The following is a 22,779-nucleotide window of genomic DNA, read 5'->3' on the forward strand; positions in this document are numbered from 1 at the left end:
GCAGCTGCCAAATTAAGAATTCCTCTTCATCAAATCTATCAATAACAAAACAGCCTGCGGGTTTAAAAATCAATATCACCATCCAAGGCCAACAAATAAGTATTTTTAGCCAAAAGATCCTTTTCTCTTGAGGTATCGGCAAGTCCATCAACCTATAACCCAGCATATAATACATGTACATGCACTGAGACCATCTCTTCTTATGCCTAATTTTATCTTTGTCTTTCAAATGTGCTATCATCAAAGTTTTTCCTGGCAAAGTCCAAATTAATCGACCTCCATAAGGTGTGGGATATGCTTTTGGTGGTTTAATTCGAATGTGGGTTTGATGAACCTCCGAAGCGGCCTCGTCCATTGTGTTGATTAAAAGTTTGACGAATGAGTTGATTTGAGTATTTTCAGGGTTGTCTTTGCAGATTGTGAAGGCATCGTCGAAGAAAATATGAGCTGGAAAAAAAACACAGTATTACTTATAATAGGTTGTCAAATATCTCCCTTCCGCCTTTTTGTATTATAAACCAAGAGCAAAAAAGCGGAAGGGAGATATTTGACAAACAAACGTATCATAAGGGTTTGTCGGTTTTCAAAATCCGGTTTTTTGGCGAAAATTATGGAATTCGAAAACCGTTTTTTTAGTGAAAAAAGCGCGTTTTCACTGTATAAATGGAAAATGACAAATATAGCCAAATATAAAAGACAGATGAAAGCGTTTTGATTCTTAAAATCATATCGGTTCAATACATTTGATATCTTAGTCTGCAATGGTCCCCAGAAAGGTTTTGTATATAATAATTTAAATTTTTATACTAGTGTATATATTAATTTAAATCAGTGTGACTTTTTCTTGAAGAAGTAACTTCCTCTACTCAAATTTAAAAAAAAGAGTTTTAAGCTCTAGAAGCCACAAATTAAAAAACAAAAAACTTAGAATTATTATATCAGGCTTTAAAAACAATTAAGCATAATTTGGTCGCAAGTATAAGAGTATTTCCTATTTCAGGAAATTTTGTGAGTAAACAAAGGACACGTCTAAGTAGCAATTCAATATACGTTCTCAGTTTTTTTAAATCATATTTTATTAAACAAAAAAACAATTAGAATGTTCAAAATTAATAAATTAAAATTGCTCGAAACAGGCAATACCCGAGTTTAGCTTAATTGTTTTTAAAACTAAAATTGATATTAACAATATGTATCAACATGTATATCTAATATTTCTTTTTTTTTATTTAATGAATTTTTTTTATTAAAAATGTATTATTTTTATTTATTCGAATACTTTCCTTTCACTACCATAAAAATATTTTCATTCTCATATGTGAAAATGATGCATGAATAACGAATAATTATTTTCAAAGTTATTTAATCATGATAAACTATTATTATTTAGTTCTACTAATTAAAATTAAAATAATTTTGTTTACTATCCATAAAATTGAGCAATAAATAAATTCAGGCAAATACTGCTCTAAATACACTAAATTCACGGACAAATTACAGAATATTCGAGCAAAAATTTATTTTCTATATAAAAATCGAAAATCGGGTAAAACCGGTTTTTTAATAAAATGAAAATTTGAAAACCGGTTTTCTGAAATATCGGTTTTTGTATAAACCCTAACCATCATCTTACTTTCAACTTCATAATAATCATTGTCGTAGTGATTGAAGTATTGATTGGCCAATCTCCTAGCACATTGGTCTTCATCTAGTCTTAAAATAGATTTTAAAAATTCTATCATCTCGTCTTTAGTTTCGTGCCACATTGTACCACAAACAATAATTCTAGAAGTTTTTTCAGAAGGTGCTTTTTCAGCCTCATCTTCCTGCACACGATTTCTACGGAGTTGAACTTCTGGGTCAATATTTTTCGGCCTTTGGATATGTTTACGCTGCAATAGTAATAGAAATAGTATTTTGAAACAAAATTTGGCTTGTCTATATTTTTTTTACTTACCGTTGTATCATCTTGTTTTCCTATTCATAGCCAAAGACTGATCAATCAACAACCCATTATACATAGGCGTCACATACAATTTTTCAGTAGGCACCAATCTTTCGCTCTGGGGCGTCCAAATGTGCCAAGTTACCCAAACTTGTGAAATCAACCACAAATCCAAACCCAGGCATGTTGCTGGGTAATATATTCAGAAAACGAGTACAGAGCTGGACTATTAAAAAATAAATAATCCGGTATAATTCCATGATAATAACAAGGATCTGTATTACGTAATTCGCTCATCGACACCAGACCTGCCACCAGGGCAGGAACTGTTAGGCAAACTGGAATTGCGTAGCTGAAGGTTTGTATGACAATTTTGCAGGCAAATTTTCCAAAAATGTAACTGAAGTATGCAGAAAGTACTTGGATAAAGATGACGTATGTTATGACGTTTTCTTGGGAAGGAAATAGTTGGTGTTTGCTTTGTCCGTTGTTGGGATCTGATGGTGATACTATTGGACTTATCTAAAAAAAATAAAAACAAAACAATATACCCAAATTATTACATCACCTTATTTTTATATACATTAGACAGTATTCACTACTTAATGTCAAAATTCATAGAGTTTGCTGAATAAAATTTAATAAAAAAAATAGAAAACGAAAAAGTTGTATTAATTTGATTCAACTGTCCAGGCAAAGTGGCGGAGAATTTAGTAAAAATAGAATGTATTTTCTAAATCGTATTAAAAATGTACTAAAAATTAGTTATTTTGTAATTGAGGTATATACTCATCATGGCAAAGAAGCAGAATTTTATGTTTTGATGAGTATACTCGTCATGCGTATAAATCATTTTTAGCTAATTAAATTACAATTTTTGAGAAAAACAAAATATATTTTCAAATTGAAATGATTCATACATTTTATTATCTTATTCTAATTATATTAACGAATAAATACGACAATATTCAATGCATTTCAAAGTCATTTTATTCCAAACTTTTATATCGGAGTGCATATAACAGTTGGCATGGAATTGTAGTAAATTTTATCTAGTTTTTCCCTATCTAACTGAAAAGGGGTGCTTTCATAGAACATTTGTGAGTTATTTGACAAAAACCAAAAAAAAAATGTCCTGAATTTTCTATTTATTGAATCCAAAGGATAAGAAAGATCGAATTCAAAGTCATTTTATTCCAAACTTTTATATCGGAGTGTATATAATTGTTAGCATGAAATCGTAGTAAATTTTATCTAGTTTTTCTTTATCTAGCTATAAAACCAAAAAAATGTCCCAAATTTTCTATTTATTTACTACTACTTATCTGAAAAAGATGACAAAATTATAATCGAAAAACAAGAAAATTATATTCAGATTGTATAACTAGTTTCTGTGATTGATGAGTATATTTGTCGAGGCCAAAAAGCAGGTTTTTGGGTAAAAACGTGTATACACGTCATGCGCATAAATCATTAAATTTTGCTAATTAAATTACAATTCTTGAGCAAATCAAAATATATGCTTTTTCAATGTTGTTTTGATTGAATTTTGAAGGGCCAAATTTGTTATAAACATTTTATTTCATAAATTTATGTATCTATTTTCTATTTATTACAAATTATATTCGTATTTATAATAAGTTCAATATTGGTTTTGATAACGTATTGATTGACTTGATTTATTTGTATGATTTTCGATTGATGATTTTTTGTTTATATCAATATAATTCGCACCCTTCAATATGGCGCGAACAATATATTTTCAAATTTTAATAATTTATAAATTTTATTATCTTATTCTAATTATATGTATTAACAAAAATACGACAATATTCAATACAATTCAAAGCCGTTTTATTCCAAAATTTTATACCGGAGTGTATATAACTGTTGGCATGGAATTGTAGTAAATTTTATCTAGTTTTTTCCTATCTAACTGAAAAAGGATGCTTTCATAGAATATTTGTGAGTTATTTGACAAAAACCAAAAAAAAATGTCCCGAATTTTCTATTTATTGAATCCAAAGGATAAGAAAGATCGAATTCAAAGTCATTTTATTTCAAACTTTTATCTCGGAGTGTATATAATTGTTAGCATGAAATCGTAGTAAATTTTATCTAGTTTTTCTTTATCTAGCTATAAAACCAAAAAAATGTCCCAAATTTTCTATTTATTTCCAAAGAATAATGAAAGATCTAATTCAAAATCGTTTTATTCTAAACTTTTATATCGGAGTGCATATAATTTTTGGTATGAAATGAAAAACGACCCAAATTTTCTATTAGGAGTGTATATAACTGTTGGCATGAAATTGTATTAAATTTTCCAAATTATTAGAAAAAAGACAAAATTGTATTAGTCTACTGTGATTGACGTGTATACTCATCATGGAAAAGTAGCAGAATTATGTGTATAGACGAGTATACTCGTCATGCGTATAAATCATTTTTGACTAATAAAATTACAATTTTAAAGAAAATAAAATATGTTTTCAAAAAAATTATATTAAATTTATTGTATTAGTAAAATTGTATTATTATTAGTCAATTGTCATTAGTCTTCTTCATTGCGTGTATACTCGTCACGGCAAAGTAGGAAAAATTTGTGTAGTGACGTGTATATTCATCATGCCTAATAATAATTTTTAGCTAATTAAATCACAATTTTTGAGAAAAACAAAATATATTTTAAATTTTAATGATTATTTTATAGTTGATTACGTAAGTTATTTCCAAATTTCTAGAAGTTCATGCAACTTGCCTTAAGGTGAAATGCTACATACAACTACTAATTTTATACCTCAAAATATTGTATAAAACTGGAATTTTAAAAATAAATTTTGTTTTTCAAAAATTTCAATTTAAAAAGCATATGATCGCTGTTTTGCACACTTGAAGTGTATACTCGTCATGGCACAAAATTTAGCCATGACGAGTATTTTCGTCAATCACAGTGGTAAGTAATATGCTTAAGTAGTATGCTTCAAAATTTTTACTTACCTCTTTAATTATATATTGGTTTTTACCAAATCCTGTTTTGTACATCGTGAACATATCTTTAATATTTTCATTTTGTATCCACAAAGCAATTATGGCAAAACTTATGAATGTAAAACATTTCCATAATGAAACGAACATGTATGTGAAATATCTGTCTAGGATTAATTTTTCCTTGAATGCTCCTATTTGTTGTATAAATCCTAAAAAAATAATTGATCATTTACGACTAATATTTTGAAAACTGATAACAATGTATAAAATTTAGTATGAATTTTGATTTCGATTATTTGAAAAAATCCTGCAACATAGATGATGGGTAAATACAACAAATTCTATATTTAATAAAAATTAATTAAAGAAAATTTGTACATAACTTATATATATATATATATAATATATATATATATATATATATATTATGAATTTTGATTTTGGATTCGTTGTATAAATATTGCAAAATAGAAAATTGATCAATACGACGAATTTTATATTTGATGATAAGAATATAAATTAAAATTTATAAATAAAATTTATAACTAGTTGGTTTGGTATTTAGCCTTGAGGCAAGTTACATGAACTTCCCGATATGTGTAAATATCGACTTAATCAAAAAAAAATATGTAAATAATATACTTCATCAATCCTACTTTAAAAAAACGATAATAAGTTTAGCAAAGTTTGACGAATTTTAAATTGAACTACTTGTCGTAAGGCCGTAATATTACAGTAAGTTCTATAAGACCATGATGTATATCAGCAAAAAAAAGTTCCATGACAATCGGCTTAAATTTTTTTTCAACAGTTAATTACAAGAAACGGCTCGGTAGATTTTCACCTAAAATTAATCAGTACCATTCCCACTAATATCTTCGAACAGTTTTTGATTTTTTTAATCGGTCGGTAGGATGAGCTTAAATGTGAACGAACAAAGTTTAACACTTTTTTTCATTTAAAGAAACGGCTTGGCAGATCGTCGCACAAAACTGACAACCGATAGTCCTCACCGGAATACATCAAGTAGCTTTTAAATTTCTGAAATCGGTTCAGGCGTTTTTGAGAAAACGTCGATCAAAGATTTCATTTTGACAAATGTCAAAAAAACGAAACCAATTTTTGCAAACTTTGACGAATTTTTAAAGCTAAACGAGTTGTCGTAGGGCCGTAATATTTTAGTATGACCTAGAAAACTATGGTACCTACCGTCAAAAAAAAAATCATAAAAATCGTCGAAATTTTTTTTTAAAAAACTTTATTACAAGAAAACGGCCCGGCCGATCTTTACCAAAAACTAATCAGCACGATTCTCAACCAATATCTATCGAATGGTTTTTGAATTTTCAGAATCGATTCAGAATTGCGGGCTAAAACGTGGACGAAAATTTTTTCACTTTTTGCAATTTACAAGGAAACGGCCCGGCCGATCGCCGCACAAAACTCAGAAACGATAGTCTTCATTGAAATACATCAAATGGCTTTTAATTTTTTGAAATCGGTCCAGCCGTTTTGGAGAAAACGTCGATTTTACGGCAAAAAATCTGTTCACACACACACACACACACACATACACACACACACACACACACACACCATACTTTTTCCAAATTTGGTCTCATTCGATTCAGAATGGCTTGAAACGTCGAGAAAACATAAAATTAGCGAATCGGATTTTTTGATGAAAACATAAACTTCTCCTTCGGGAAGTTAAAAAATGTAGTATAATTTTGATTACGATTTGTTATAAAATAGACAGTTGGCAAAAATAACAAAATTTACTTTTACCACTGAACTTAATATTAATTTGATTTTTTTCTATTTTACCTATCGAGCTTTTATTCAGAGCATAATTTTCCCACCATCCGCACGAAATTAAAATTGTAGCAAGTGGTATAAAGTACAATTCCATTTTTCCTTCTAAAATTGGCCACACCACAAAACCTGTAATCTAAAAATATTTTTACCTATAATTATTTGAAATAATTTTATATAATATTTAATATTTTTACTTGGGCACAAACTGCAAAAACGTCTAAACTCATGTAGAGGGGTCCTCGTCTTTTGTTTAAGTTACGGGATAATACACCTGTAATAAAATTTAAAAATATAAATATATATATATATATATATATATACATATTATCATTAATATATGATAAATTTTATTAACTGTATTTACTTAGTATTGATGGAACAAAACAAAAACAATTTGTCAACATAGCCCCTTTGACCACATCCAATTCTGGTAAAATTACAAAGACCAAAATTGCCATTCCTAAAGTATGAAGGGTTTCTAAAACAAGAACCTAAAATAATTGAAAAAATAATTTTATTATTTTAATTTGTTAATAAATTAATATTTGTCCAAGATTTTCAAATTTTTGAACTAAAAGCCTTCTTTTTTCTTTGAAGCATTTTCAAACGTAATTTTTGGTGCGTCTAGATGTTTGTGAAATGTTTAGTTATAAAGTCAAAAAGTAAATTTTCCAAGTTTTAAAATAATCAAATATAAATAAATTTAATAATATTATTTTTATTTGTTATCAATACTTCAAAAAAAAATCATCCCTTATAAAAAATTAAATAAACATTTTTTCGAAGAAAAAAAGATTTTTTTAGTTTCTATATATGGATTTGGGTCTATTTATTTGAAGAGTAATACTTACTACTAAAAATCTAAATAAACTAGGTTTCCTGTAAGTTTTAAAATAACATATCCTGCACGATCTTATAAAAGTTCCTATTTCTGGGGCCATATAAGCAAAAATAAGGGCCCAAACCCAGGCCCATCTCTGTTCTTCTGGTAAAACAGATATAAACTGTTTTTTTCGATCTGAAAATAAAAATTTAAACTATTTAAAAAAAAAACATAATTGCAACACGACCTATTTTCAATTACTACAATTTTAATTCTTTTCACGCCTCATAGAGGCGCCACTATCTGTAGCACGTAAATTTACCTTTAGGTTCAATTCTAGATAAGATTTATATAAATAGTCGTATATAAATGTAGTAAAGATATAATATAGAAAAGATAAACATGACTAATTTAACTTAACTAATTAATAAACATAACTAATTTTAATAATTAAAATGCGAACAAAATATAAGCGTAAAATATATTTTTTTAACTAATTATATGATATCTATAAAAAAAGATAAACCTCACTAATTTTAACAAATTTTACTTTATACCCGTATAAAGTAGATGTTCAACTAAATTCCTAATGTTTTCACAAAAATATATAATACAAGAATTTTAAACATTGAAAGTACTTGTATTATATTAATCATATCAATTTTTCAAAAATAGTGATAAATTTTAACATCTATTGAGTGCGAAAAACACTAAAACATGCTTGAGCATATTTGTACTATGTAAACACAAAATTTAGTAATTTTTTAAATTTATTTTTCCAAAACATAACACGTTTGGTTTATATTTTTTATAAAAATCTCGGTTATTAAACAAAAATGTTAAACGTTGAAAGTACTTGTATTATACTAAACAAATCAATTTTTCAAAAAGAGTGCAAAATTTTAATACTGTAGACCCTCTGTTGAGTGCGGAAAACACTAAAACGGGGCTAGGCACAATTGTTCTTTATATAGTAAATTTGTAAGAAAAAAATTTATAAATTTATATTAAGTCTTAAATATTTTTTTAAGACATGACACGTTTCATTTATATAAAAATCCCGGTTATTAAAAATTTATTTTATGAAATGTTGTAGGTGGCTAAATGCTCAATGTAAGCGAGTCCAATAAAATTTATATATATATATATATATATATATATATATATATATATATATATATATATTTTCCTCTTACCTATATCTAAATTACAGTGATCGATTTTCCGTCCCTTCTTGATTTGTGACGTCATAAATAACATAGTTCCTTTAGAAATAATACCACCCCCTAATACTATTGCAAATGTAAGAATATATGCAAAAACTTTAGTAATTTTAGTTAATATCTCAAATTTTCTAGTGCTGACCAAAGAACCGACTTCTTTTTTGATCGGTGGGTCTTCGAACACGTCCCAACCTTTCGTTTCGTCTTCATTATTTTTACTAAATTATGAAAAAAATATTTAAAGCATAAGATACATATATGTATGATAAAATTTGATTTCGAAAGTAAATTTACCCATTTTTATTTAAATATGATGTAAGAGGTACTTTCTCGTCTGGCTCGGAGTCACTGTCGTGGATGAATCTGGCTTCGGAAACAACCATGGCTAATATAATAATAAAAAATAATTATTTATCAATTTAATAAAGTGTGTATACATTATTGAACATATACACAATTTTTACTAAGTTTTTTCGGAGTAATTTGAAATTTAATATCTCTCACAATTTTATTATAATTTTGCTTAAACTTTTCTACCGAAGAAAAGATGTTAAATAGTAAAGTTGCAACAAAATGCAATAAAAACAAAAAATGAATGCAGCTATTCTAGGAATTGTTGTGGTAAAAGAATTATATACATATTAATATATCTCGATTTCTTACTAATTTTTGACCAGTAAATATCTGTGGTAAATGCAATGCAATTTGCATAGTTTTTTATTTTTGTTACAATGCTCTCAATTGTTATCAAATTAATAAATTGTGTATTTATCATTGAAGATATACACAATTTTTACTGATTTTTTTCGGTGTAATACAGTATTTATTTCCTCTCACAATTTTATTTTAAATTTGCTTAAACTTTTCGACAGATGAAAATATGTTAAATTGTACAGTTGCAACAAAATGCAGTGAAAACTAAAGATGAATATATAGAATTTGGGAATCATTATTTTAAAAGAATTATTTATATATATATATATATATATATATATATATGTATTAACATATTTAGATTTATTATTAATTTTTTACCATTAAATATCTTTGGAAGATATAATATAAAGTATCTGCATTATTTTTTATTTTTTTGATTGTTATTTTATCATTTTTTTGAGTAACGCACTCAAAACACACAGTTTTGAACAATACAAATATAAATTAATTCTCATAGGTCTTTTAAATTTTAAATTAAACATTTTTATTTGAGGATCAAAATTATAGCCCAATGGCTTATCGAATATGATTTTTCTGATTGCCATATATATATATATATATATATATATATATATATATATATAAATAAAACAAAATAAAAAACATTTTAAATGAAACGAATCTCGGGAATTTAAATTATATAACAAAAAATATTTAGAAAATTTAAATAACATAAAATTAACAAGTGCATTATATAATCCAGTTGAAATATTAAAGTGCCTTTTCAATTAATACTATCACAACTCATTTTATTTGAAATTTTGATATCCATGTGTAAATAACAGTTTATAATAAATTTTAGTAAATTTAATTTAGTTTCCATGGTGTAAACAAATTATAAAAATAAAATTAAAAATTATTAGAAGAGTAAAAAATGTTCATATCACATAAATTTCAACATCAAAATTATAACTTTGTTTAAGTTATATATATATATATATATATATATATATATATATAAACTATAAAATATATTATAGTTTTGTATAGGCAACATTCAATTACAATACTCACCTAAATATTGTTATAATCCACAATATGTTCTAAATTTCACACTCTTATACCAACTACATTTTGTCACAAACTAACAACACTTTAAACATTTATCAAACAAAACATACTATTTCATATTTTATTTATATTAATAATATTTAATAATATTTCTTTTCTATTCACAGCCAAAAATTCAAATAACCTCTCCAACCTAATTTTTCCCAAAGAATGATAGCCCATTGCCTATATAAATTTTACCGTTGCGATTACACCATCGAATTTTTTATTTTTCGATAAGATATAGATAATAGACAATTTTTGGTCATTGATAAAGTTTATTATTGTATAAAGACAGTTAAATACTGAATAAATATGGTGCTTATCGAATTTTTTCATTATAATCCGTTCAACGATTATAAATAAGGTTCTGTTGTGTTATTTATTGCGAATTTGATCGTAATACAAAGTCCCGCATTGGGAGATTTATATAATATAAAATAATATTTTTAATTGAAATTCTAAATCATAATCATATTTATGAAATCTTCTTTTTTGAGGTTCGTATTTTAAAAATTTTGTTTGAGACTGAAAATCACTCTCGAACGAATTTTACTCAATTTGAGAATATCAAGTTAAAACCATTAGGCGCTTTTTCTTGAACACAAATAATATTTGCAACTTTATTTGAAAATTATTGCTTTGTCGTGGCTCAATAGTAGACACTTTAGCCTTGTAACAATAGAGTTTCAAGTTCAATACTCACCTCGGACAGTCTGATATCAAGCAGTCGTTTTCTCCATATCCTGAAATTGCTAGATATAACTTAAAAATATGTAATAAAAAAATTACCTTGAAAAAATTTTTTAAATGTGGATATGGAAAACCATTGGGTTGCAGGGCAATATTTTGTTCTAAAAATAATATAAATAATGGAACTATTTAATTAAAAAACTTATAGAACTATTTAATTTAAATGTGGATGAGGAAAACCATTGGGTTGCATGGTTGCATTTAATTTTGAAAATGATATAAATTATGGAAATCTTATTAAAAAAAAACTCATAAATCTGTTGAATTCTAATTACTTTTCAAAAATAAGAAATGCAAAAAATATTAAAATTAAAGTTCAAATTTTATATTAAAAATGCATTAAATATATCTCACTTCAAATTCAAATTTTTCATAAAAATATATAAAATATATCTTTTGTTAACAATTATTTAATTCGTAATACGTTTTTCATAATCTTCAATACTTATCGAATTACTTCAATAAAAATTGCGTATAATAATAAAAAAATTCTCAGATAACCATATAAAGACTATTATATGAGATTAGATAAAACATTTTAGGAACAATGACTTTAAAAAATAACGTCATAATAAAAATAACTCGAGTACTTACAAAATTATTATAATATACATATAAAATACATATTTTACAACAGCAGTCATACTTATTATATTTATATTGACGAAATTAATTAATCCAAAATATAATTTAAGATACAAATGTACAAATTTTGAGTATTTTTGTCATGAGATAAAAATATTTTACAAGTAGTAATATTAATAATAAATTAAAATCACAATGAAAACAAATCGTCTTGGATTTGTTTTGGCAATTTCAAAAATTTATATACAAAAGTAATAGAACTAATTCTAAAAAAAGTTACTAACATAATTTTTATTTTTTCGCTAATGATATTTACTAATAATAACTGTAGTATTTTAGGCAAAACTAAATTTTACTTTGTGTTTAAAAAAATAATTGGTACTAAATAATAATTAGTATCAATTAATATTTTTTATAAAAATATCAATAATTCTGGTCAAATAAAAATATTTAAGGTATCTTATTATCAATATGTGAGTATCATATTATTATTATTATTATTCTTATTGCACAATTGCAATGTTAGCCATTTATTTTAATTTTGGCATTATTCTACAAAATATACAAAAAAAATCCTACTTATTCATATTTTTTCTTATTATTTAAAATTATATTTAACACAATTTGTTTGACTAACAAATATCTTCGTTTATCATTGATAAAATATTTTTTTGCAAAAATTAAATCAAAGATATATTGAAGATATTATTAAACATACGTACATTAACTTATGAGTAATAAGTCGAAAAATACACAGGGTTAAAAATTTGTGGATTTTGTTAGATTCTGGTAAAAATATGCCAAATTTTGAAACTGATCACAAAAAGTAAAATATTCTCAACGTTGCTTAATTGTAAAAAATATAAAAAAATAAAAATAATTAAAAAATATTTCAATTGAAGGATGATTTTTAACTTGAAATTTTAAATTTTGAATTATCAACGATAAAATATTAGCGAACAATACTTGAAATTTTTTTATAATGGTAAATAAAGAAAATCAGTTCAAAAATTAAGTATTTTACAAATTTAAAAATTAACTGTGGACTTTAAATAACCTATTTATCACGTTACCCATTAAAGATAAAGTAAAATTAATATGTAAAAATTTGTAGAATCGATTTAGATTATAATCTTAATTGTAAAATATCATATTGTAGAAATGTAATCAAATAACATAAATTATAAATATATCTGATTCATGTTCCTGAATATTTTGCACAGTAGTCATGGGTTATCTTCAAGAGATAAATTTGAGTAATTGTTAGTTGATCTGATAAACATCATCCAAATATTTGAAATTAAATTATAAAAAAATATTTGTCAAAATACTTGGAGCAAGGTTGCCTAAGTCGTACCCCATAAGGAAATTATTTAGTGTAACTAAATTATTGGATTTGAGTGAAAGTGATGAAAATCATTAAGGTATATGAAAAAAAAATATAAATTAAATTTAAAAAAATAGAGCAAAGTTGCCCAAGTTGTACTCCCTAAGGAAATATTGGTTAAATTTTTGGTGCTATTTCATTATTATAAGATATATTGGAAAAAAATTATATAATATATTAGATATATTGGAAAAACATTACTAAATATTTGAAAATATTAAAAAAAATGCGTTGAAATAATTTATTAAATATTGGTTTAAAACAAGTATAGCAAGCTAAGTCGTACTCCCTAAGAAAATAATGCTGTAATTTTTAGTGCAATTAAATTCATCAAAATTCATTAAAAAAAATTGTAAATATTCATAATAATGGATTAAAATAGGTAGAGCAAAGTCTCCTAAGTCGTACCACCAAGAAAATATTTCTAATATTTAGTGCAATTAAATTTAAAAAAAATCTTTATCGTTTATTCAATTTTTACTGAAATTTTAATTTTTCCCTACACTACTGTCTAAAGAAGCGAAAAACATTCAGTAGATTGTGAACATCATCAAGATATATCGAATAAAATTATAAATGTCAAATATTATATTTTTTAAATATGAAATTAAATGAAAATATTGAAATATTTGGTTAAAATAAGTGAAAGTGTACCATTCGTCTAAACATAAAACCCTTGACCCAAAAATAACCAAAAAATTACTAAATAGAAATAACCAAAGTCAAACACTGTACTGAATTTTTGAGCATATCAAGTCTGAATAGAAAAATTTGTGAACTTCTGGCACCTTTTATCGAGCCTGACTATACTTCATTAAATATTCAACTAAAAGAACAAAAATTCTGAAATCAACATTTGAGCATACCAAGTCCGCAATTTGTTTAAATTTACCAAATTCTGGCAACTTTTAGAGAATCTAACAATCCTTCACTTACATCATCAATAACTATTATCAATTATCAATTATAAATTAAGACTTACTAATTACATAACCGTTCACATTCGACTATTGTTAGCACTCCACGTAACTTGATTCCTGGTCTGTAATCGCAGAGAATCGGCCCTTTCGTCGTCGGATAAATTAGGCTCGTAGGCCCTATTTACTTGTCCAGGGCCACCAGGATGTTCGAACATGTCTTTTACCGAAAGACCTGCATTCGAGATACGATGACGAGGTGCAGGAATTGCTCCTAGATTATTGTTCATCTGAGAAAAAAATAGAAATTAATAACAAAAGAATACTATTGGCAAAGATATAGTTTTCTAAGTATATGCCTTGATTTAGTAATTTTTTTTAAAAGGATTTAATTTTTCTCTATAGTAATTATTGTATGACAAATTTTACCAAATCTAAAAATTTATAATATGGTTTTCCCTTATTGTTAATTTTAGATTTTTTATATTTTTTCTTACCGCAACTCCAGTGATTCCATATTCATTATTGGCACCTAATGTTTGCATTTGTGATTTTCTACGTTCGGCCATCACTGAATTCCTTCGAACTTCCAAAGCCTTTATTGTTTCTCGTCTCATTGTCATATTTCTTGACAATATAGGCGTACCTAAATATAAAAATGATTTAAAATTGAAGTTGGTATCAAAATTCAAGTACAAGTAATTTCGGTGCAGTCAATACAATAATTGAGATTTTTTAATTGTTTATGGCAGTTTTTTTTTTATTAATTAAAAATGCGTATTTTATGTAAATTGTATCTATGTTTATACTTAAAACTTAGCATCAAAGTTGCATTGCATATAATACCTTAAAAAGTAAATTTAATAAAATATTCAATCGAATGAATTTATAATGAAGTAATATACAATCAGCATATTCTAGTATAGAACAAAAAATTATTATATATGAAAATTTCAATAATCAGGTATAATTTAAAAATGATTTATAAAAATGCAAAAAAATCGAACTTAATATTAGTTTATCCTTATATTTTGATAGACAGGGTCAAACTTATGACTTTTTTTGAGTATAAGTTGACTCTACGATAATTTATATTCAAAATATCCAAGAACCTGATACAGTAAAATTCTATCTTATTCTTTATCTATTATAAATGATACATATCCACATATTCAAAGATTATTAAAAATAAAAAATTATGTAAATTAAGGTTGCTTAAGTCGTACCCCCAAAGGAAATATTTCTAAAATATTTAATACAATTAAATTTAAAAAAAATATTTGGCATTTTTATAAAATTTATTTAGATGACTGTATTTTTATGATTTTCAAAAATATGTGATTTAAGCTTCTTGTCACCTCAGTCGTACCTACTAGTAAAAAACAATGTTGAATATAGTCTGAAATTAACTTTTTTTAGTAATTATTCACTAAGTCAAACATAATTATCAAAATAACACCTAAAATAAATTAATAATGTCAAAAAGTGCATATAAATTCATGGAGTCTGGGTGAAAAGAATGGAGATAAAACCATTCACAAAAAGTTTTTCAAATTGAGTAAAAATTTGGAAAATCATATTTTTTCATTATTTATTTGTATTTATGAACAAAGGCTATAAAACGCTCTCTATGAAATACGTGTAAGAAATTTGGTACGATTTAGGTTGGTAGAACTTCAAAATTGGAAATTAAAATTAGTAATATAAATAATAAATATCTGGATCGTTTTATTGCCATAAAAGGTTTACAACTGATTCAAAAATTGTTAGATGAAACATCTCAAAAGCTTACTTTTTAATTAATTCTGCTTCAAAAATCTTGCAATTGAAAATATTTGCTTACCTAAATGATTCTATTTAGCAGAACCAGATGATGTGATTAAAAATTTTCAAACAAAATATAGCCTGGGTAGGGCTTTGGCAGTGGTACGATTTAGGCAACCTCACGACCCAATAATAATTCTATAATTAGCATCATTATGAGAGTTAGATATATGTGATTTTATTTATAGTACGGTGGTACGACTTAGGCAACTTTACATGATATTCATATAATTGGGGTAATGTTTTAAGTATATGTTTTAGTACTAATTTTCAAGAGTTTATAAAAATTTCATAAAATTTGTGACTACCAACAATCTCAGGCTTAATATTTCACACACAGATATATATATATTGATAGTTTTGTCGACGTTTTAACATATTTGAAATAATTTTCAGCTTATTCCTCCAAGTAAGAAAAATAATGTCAAATATAATGAATATTTTTTCATACTTATATAATTAATTATCAAAAAAAAAAAAAATGAAAAAGAAGACATACTATATAAATAGAATGTAAGAACGAAACTGAAATGCCAAAATGCCAAATTTTGTGTCTTTTGCGTTTTCCCTGGTTTGCCTGTTAAATGATGACACACATCAAGTGTCTAATCGTATAAAAAAAGTTTCCATATTAACTTTTTTTTTAATTCGATGAATAGATATATTTCTATTTATATACTATCTATTTTATGGATCTATCCATTTATTACCTGGTCCGTCCGCCTTGATTCCGAAGAAGCGCTTCTTGAAGGCGACGTCCAGCGTGCCTATCTGCCGCTTCTTCTGCTTCGCCCTCTCCAGATTGTGTATCGTTCGGCGTCGGCCTACCCTGTCCGGGCCGCTTCCCGAGTCGTTGTCGTAGTCGCCGTCGATTCCGCGCAGCTTCTGCAGATCCTTCACGATCTGCACGGCGTTGCGGTCGAGGAGCGCGTCTTGCGAAAGGTCCTCCACCTGAGGAAAGGACATAGATTATAATAGTAACTAGTGGGGCGCATGGCATCGTGCCTTAAGGCAAATTGCTGGAACTTCCCGTACCAAAAATTATTTTTTTTTGAAAAGATTAACATTTTTAAAAAAATTTACTCTAAAAAAATAGATTTTTGAGGAACTATATAAATTTTTGACAAAATTTTTTGTTGAAAATTTATTTTGAAATATTTTGGAAATTTTGAACTTTTTTTCAAAGCAATCGTACTGCTTTAATGCATAGAGACTAAATATCGAAGCGCGTAAGCGCCGCGTCGCTGTCTAACGCATAAGCATTGGTACGGAACCCATAGGAATGTTAACAAAATGTATACTCATTGTTAAAATCTCTATAAAATATCTGATAATTTGATGTGCATATGTCTAATGTCTAATGATTATTGTTGACCGCCAAATGTTATTTTTTTTTTACTTTTTTTACTAGATCTCCGAAACCGCTAGACCTAATTTCATAAAAATTTCATCAAATCTTCATCTTGATAATGCAAGTAAAATGTTTTTGAATTATTCAAATTGCTTCATCCCGATTCCCGAAATCGTCGACGAAAATTTGTATCTGAACACACACAAATGCACGCACACACACACATACACACACATACATCAATTTTCTCTAAGGTATGCCAATATATTCAGAAACCTTTGAAACGTAAAGATATATAAAAATTTCATTTTCGATTTTTGTGCGATTACTATAACTTACCCTACGGAAAGTTAATTATAAATAAATCAATTTATCACCTCCAGAACATTAACAATCGTCATTTCATTTCGAATCAAATTTAAAAAAAAAAAATAGTTGCCAAATTTCCACAAAATTGAAAAAGTGCTCCCGCATAGTCACAGTCTAAACGCATTTGCAAATAATTCTGTGCGATATTTTCACTTATACTGTGCTCAGCTTGGCGGCATTTTCACATTTTTCAATAATTTTCACAAAATTGGAAAAGTGCTCCAGTACACAAACAGTCTAAACGCACTTGGGTAAACATTTGTACCAGAGTGGCGCTTAGACTGTGCTTAGCTTGGGTGATTTTTTGAATTTTTAGTCCAAAATTACAAAAAAATTTTTTGAAAAAAAATTAGAAACAAAATTTTTTTTTCCAAAATCAATTGTTTTGTTGAAAAAAGCAGAAAGTTCTTTGAATCATTTAAATCGGACGCTTAGTTCTCTCAAAAACAGCCATTTTTTTTAAATTTAGCTCTGTAACTCCGAAACCTCTGGGCCTACCTTTGCCAAAAACTAATCAGCACATCTCCCTATCAATAGGAATCGAGTGTTTTTTAAACCATTCAAATCGGTTGATCCGTTCTCTCAAAAATTCGCTTTCTATTTTTGCACTCTTTGCTCCATATCTCCGTAACGGCTGACCTGCCTTTGCCAAAAACTAATCAGCACATCTCCCTATCAATAGGAATCGAATGTTTTTTAAACCATTCAAATCGGTTGATCCGTGCGCCCGAAAACGTGGACGAAAAAAAGCGGACATACAAAACACACACAACACACACACACACACACACACACACATCCATTTTTTCTGAAGTATGCCAAAATGTTCAGAAACCTTCAAAACGTCGAGAAATGTAAAAATTTTTGATTTCGATTTTTGGACGATTACTATAACTTACCCTACGGGAAGTTAATAATAATAATAATCGGTGTGCTGCCCTAGGGCAGATCCGTGAGCTGAGTTAAACTCCAACTCGATTCAGGGAATAATAGTGTGAGAGATTTCCCATTGCCATTTCACACCGCAGTGCCCGAGATGGGCTTATTTTTAATTAGAAACATATTTTGATTTATATTTTCAATTGAAAATGGACATCGCGCTGCCCGATGTCAGATTGCCAGAGCGGGGATTAGAACGCGCGACCCTGTCCATGCAAAGTCAACGCGTTAACTAATTTACATTAATTATATACATATATATAATTAAGGTATTCATACATTTGTATGAAAATCTGAGACGGTATACGATTATATTATACTAATTTGTGAGGAAAGTCTTCAAAGTCACTTGAATATGGTTTTAACATTACAATGAAAATACAATAAATGTTTTTCCATATAAATATTTTTTCTGTTATCAGACTTACTGATAAAAAGTGCACATTTTTATGTTTTTAGCCCATATTTTTTTGTCTTGTATAAAATTCTATACAATTTTCATTATGATTGACTTTAGTAAAAAAAATATCACTTTTAGTATGTTTATTGCAAGTCGAGTCTTGTTACTTATCTAAAGCATTTGTTCGAATCAATTTGCTAATTTTCGTAAATTTGAAAACTGAAGTTTGAAATGATTAGATTGAGAGGCTATGTTAACCCAGCTTTAAGTTTTTGCATTTACTTTAATAAAAATAGGATATATAAATATTGACATATTTTTTTAGTAAGTTTGTTTAAGTACAAAGAAATGCATATTTTAATTTTAATTTTTAAGGGGTTATTCTAGTTTAGAGGCATGGATTTTAGGTCATTTTAAATCATCGTAAGTATTTTTTTTTCACTGTTATTTTTTTCATACTTCAGTTATCTACGTTACGAGAGTAGTGAAAATAAGTGAGAAAAAATGTTTAAAATAATTTTTAAAATGGCAACGTGACTTCTCCGAATACTAAAAATGGTCACGTGACTGGGTTCGAATAAAAGAAAGATTATTAATTTATAATGATGTTGCAATGGAATATACTAGCATCAAGTCATTTTTTTATTTTGATGGCGACTGTTTGAAAATATTAATTTTTCTTATTACTTTTTTGAGTTTCTGCAATTTCTTAAAAAACAGAAAAAAATTGAAATTTGGGGATGAGGCTAGTATATGCCTGAAAGAAGTCCATAAAAAAGATAATCCGAAAATTTCAAGTAAATCGGTTCAGTAGATCTCGAAAAAATCGTAGTCATTGTATTAAAATTTTTGAGAAAAACGCGTTAAAAGTTTCGCAATTGTGGTCGAACAGCTGTATCTCCGAAAATAACTTAAATTTTAAAAAATCCTATCGTACACATATTTTTGAATATTTAAGGTTTGAAAATATAAAAATTAAAGAAAACGATTTTTTGGAATTTGTACACTAGAATACCCCCTTAAATTTATTCTCATTAATGAAATTTTATGCTAAGTTTTTTTCAAATTTAATATATAATATATGAATATTATTATATTTTGATCATATGTATGGATAAAATATCTTACATTAAATAAATATATATATATATATATATATATATATATACATATATCATATTATTGATTCAAAAATACATAACTGAATTTGATCATTTAATCTCAAAATCCATAATATTTATGACTCTATGGAAACAATGACCAAATAATAGATTACAAATATCGATTAATATAATTTTTGTCGTGTAATAAGAGTGTGGTAATAATGTGTAGAGTAGAATTAAATTTAAATTTAAAATTTTACTAGACTTTAATCTATTTGAAAAACATTGTTCAAGTTTATCTAAATAGCAATTATTATCTATGATTTAATTCTTGTGATTTAAGAAGCCTGTCAATTTTCTTAACAAAATATTTATTTGATACTTTAATTTTTAAATCTTTTCTCAGAAATCTTTTCTCAGAAACTAAACGAATTTTATTTAAATAATCACTAAAAATTAAATAGTACCTGCACTGAAAATTATAATTAAAAATACTTGGTGTACTATTAAGAGTACATAGGAAGAAGAGAAAGTCTTACAAATAAAATCACAAAAAGTGTAAAACTATATATATATATATATATATATATATATACAATTTTTTTATTTCTTACCTTTTTGTTGCAATACCAGTTGAGTTCAACTGAAGCCAAGAAATGGCAAAGTGTTCCAAATCTATGGAACAACATAGCCGAAAATTGTATCACCAAAATTAATGCAAAAAAGAACACAAACACCAAACCAATGGGTTCCAATTGTAAATACTCTTTTGAAATGTGTACCTAAAATATAAAAAATAATTAAAACACTTATAAATAAATTTGTCATAAAAAAATGCTCTGGAAACTTCGATTTTAGTAATCAACTCTTCAAAATCAAATATGTATATAGTAAAATTAAAATATAACAAAACTTAAAATTCTAAAAAGCAATAAAATTACTGTTATTTAAAATGGAGACAATTTGACATATTTAATTTATTTCAATTTAATTTAATGTAATTAACGTACTCAGCATTTTGGAGTAAAAATCGAAATTCCAATTGAACAATATATATGCACAAAATATTATACTAGTAATTGTATATAAGTGTTTATGCTAAATTTTGAACTATGTAAATTGATGAAATATTTCAATAATTTTATAATAAAAAAATATTTATTATATATTTATCAATTTAGCATAAACACTTGTCTTATTATTTTAAATAGTGCTGAAATATTAGGTGTTACACATTTATACAGAAGAGAACATATATTTACCAAAAACCACATAAAATATAATACTGTTGAAATTAAATAAATAAATTAATTCTAAAAAAATATATTCAATACTATTTTTCAAAAATTGTTAAATAATTTCAACAGTATTATAAAAGTTAACACATATATGAAGTTATTCCACTCCATTGTGATATGTATATTAAAGACAAATTGTAATTGATTTATTTGATAGATAAAATATAATAGAAATTTAAATTTGGTTTCAAAAATATTATTTATAAGAATGTGTATATTGTGTAAATTTGTTAAATTTATTATTTTCTAACTCAAACACTCAAAATATTCTAAACAAATTTGTATTGGGTTAAATTTCTGAACAAATTATTTCAAATTTTTTACGACGTGTCTTCAAAAATTATTTGTTTATAAAAAAATAGTATGTGAAAAAAAATGTATAAAATATCTTGATACTTCTAGAATTAAACTTTAATATTGTTTATACTATTTTTTATCATTCCTTTAAATTTTTTGACTACAATGAACACAATCTTATCACAAATGTATTTCAAGGCAATTCCGTTGTTATCACCAAAAACACGTATTATTGTATTATAAATATCCCAAAATTCTTCTTTCAATTTTTTTTTTAAACTATCAAATAAATCAACTAAATACAATTATTGAACAATTAAATTATTAATAATCTGCATTTTGGTCAGTGTTTTCCTCACAAATGGTGATGTGTTATATTGCACATGTATTTTTGGAGGGCTGGCATACTGGCATCAGCTGGAAATAATAATAATTTGCTAAATAAAATATTTTTATTAATTATCAAAGCCAATGATGATATAAAATAAATATTGATATTTTTTTTCTCGTCAGTATGATAGTCCTTAGGTGATCGTTTTTATTTCGTGTCATATAATGTGAGTGCAAAATAATTCACAAAAGCATGGTTTCCTTAATTTTTAAAAAATTTATAGAAAAAAATTGTTTTAATTTTGTAATAGGAACGATACTTTTTGGTGATTTAAATAAATAAGTTTTGTGATGGTGCACAACCAACAGAATAAATACAACCAAGATTTTTGTTCTGTCAGACCTAATAAAAAAAATTTTTTTTTATTTTTAGGTATATCATAATATTGTAAAATTTATGATATATTGATAACTATTAATTTGTTTATATGTAGTGTAAATATATATATTATGTAATCTCCTAAATATATAAAGTAATATAATTATTTTGATGGCGTCTTTTAATTAAAAACGTTTTATCATTTATAAGAAAATTTCACAAATTTTTTAAATAGAGGTTTATTCGAATACTACAAAAAACTACTAAAGTTGAAATATTA

General features: G+C 26.0%; 2 protein-coding genes across 2 annotated transcripts in view; both read right to left on the reverse strand.

Moving 5' to 3' along the window:
* LOC113372656 (chitin synthase chs-2-like) overlaps window positions 1-10,598 on the reverse strand; it is a 40,486-nt gene extending 29,888 nt beyond the window's left edge. Inside the window, 5 exon segments of the mRNA XM_026613011.1 lie at window positions 7,119-7,245; window positions 7,606-7,772; window positions 8,774-9,018; window positions 9,095-9,185; window positions 10,532-10,598. Coding sequence (XP_026468796.1) covers window positions 7,119-7,245; window positions 7,606-7,772; window positions 8,774-9,018; window positions 9,095-9,183 — 628 coding nt within the window. The 5' untranslated portion in view covers window positions 9,184-9,185; window positions 10,532-10,598.
* A 3,691-nt stretch (window positions 10,599-14,289) lies between these two features.
* LOC113373340 (chitin synthase chs-2-like) lies at window positions 14,290-21,469 on the reverse strand. Its single transcript, XM_026613649.1, has 5 exons — window positions 21,458-21,469; window positions 20,810-20,977; window positions 16,744-16,984; window positions 14,707-14,855; window positions 14,290-14,499 (listed from the first exon to the last, which is right to left on the reverse strand). Exons 1-5 carry the CDS (start codon window positions 21,467-21,469, stop codon window positions 14,290-14,292), a joined length of 780 nt encoding a protein of 259 aa, XP_026469434.1.
* Window positions 21,470-22,779: the final 1,310 nt, after the last annotated feature.

The sequence above is a fragment of the Ctenocephalides felis genome, unplaced genomic scaffold (genome assembly GCF_003426905.1).
Source record: "Ctenocephalides felis isolate EL2017-DRISC unplaced genomic scaffold, ASM342690v1 CF-g0.4_SCAFFOLD_01604, whole genome shotgun sequence".
Classification (NCBI taxonomy): Eukaryota; Metazoa; Arthropoda; class Insecta; order Siphonaptera; family Pulicidae; genus Ctenocephalides; species Ctenocephalides felis.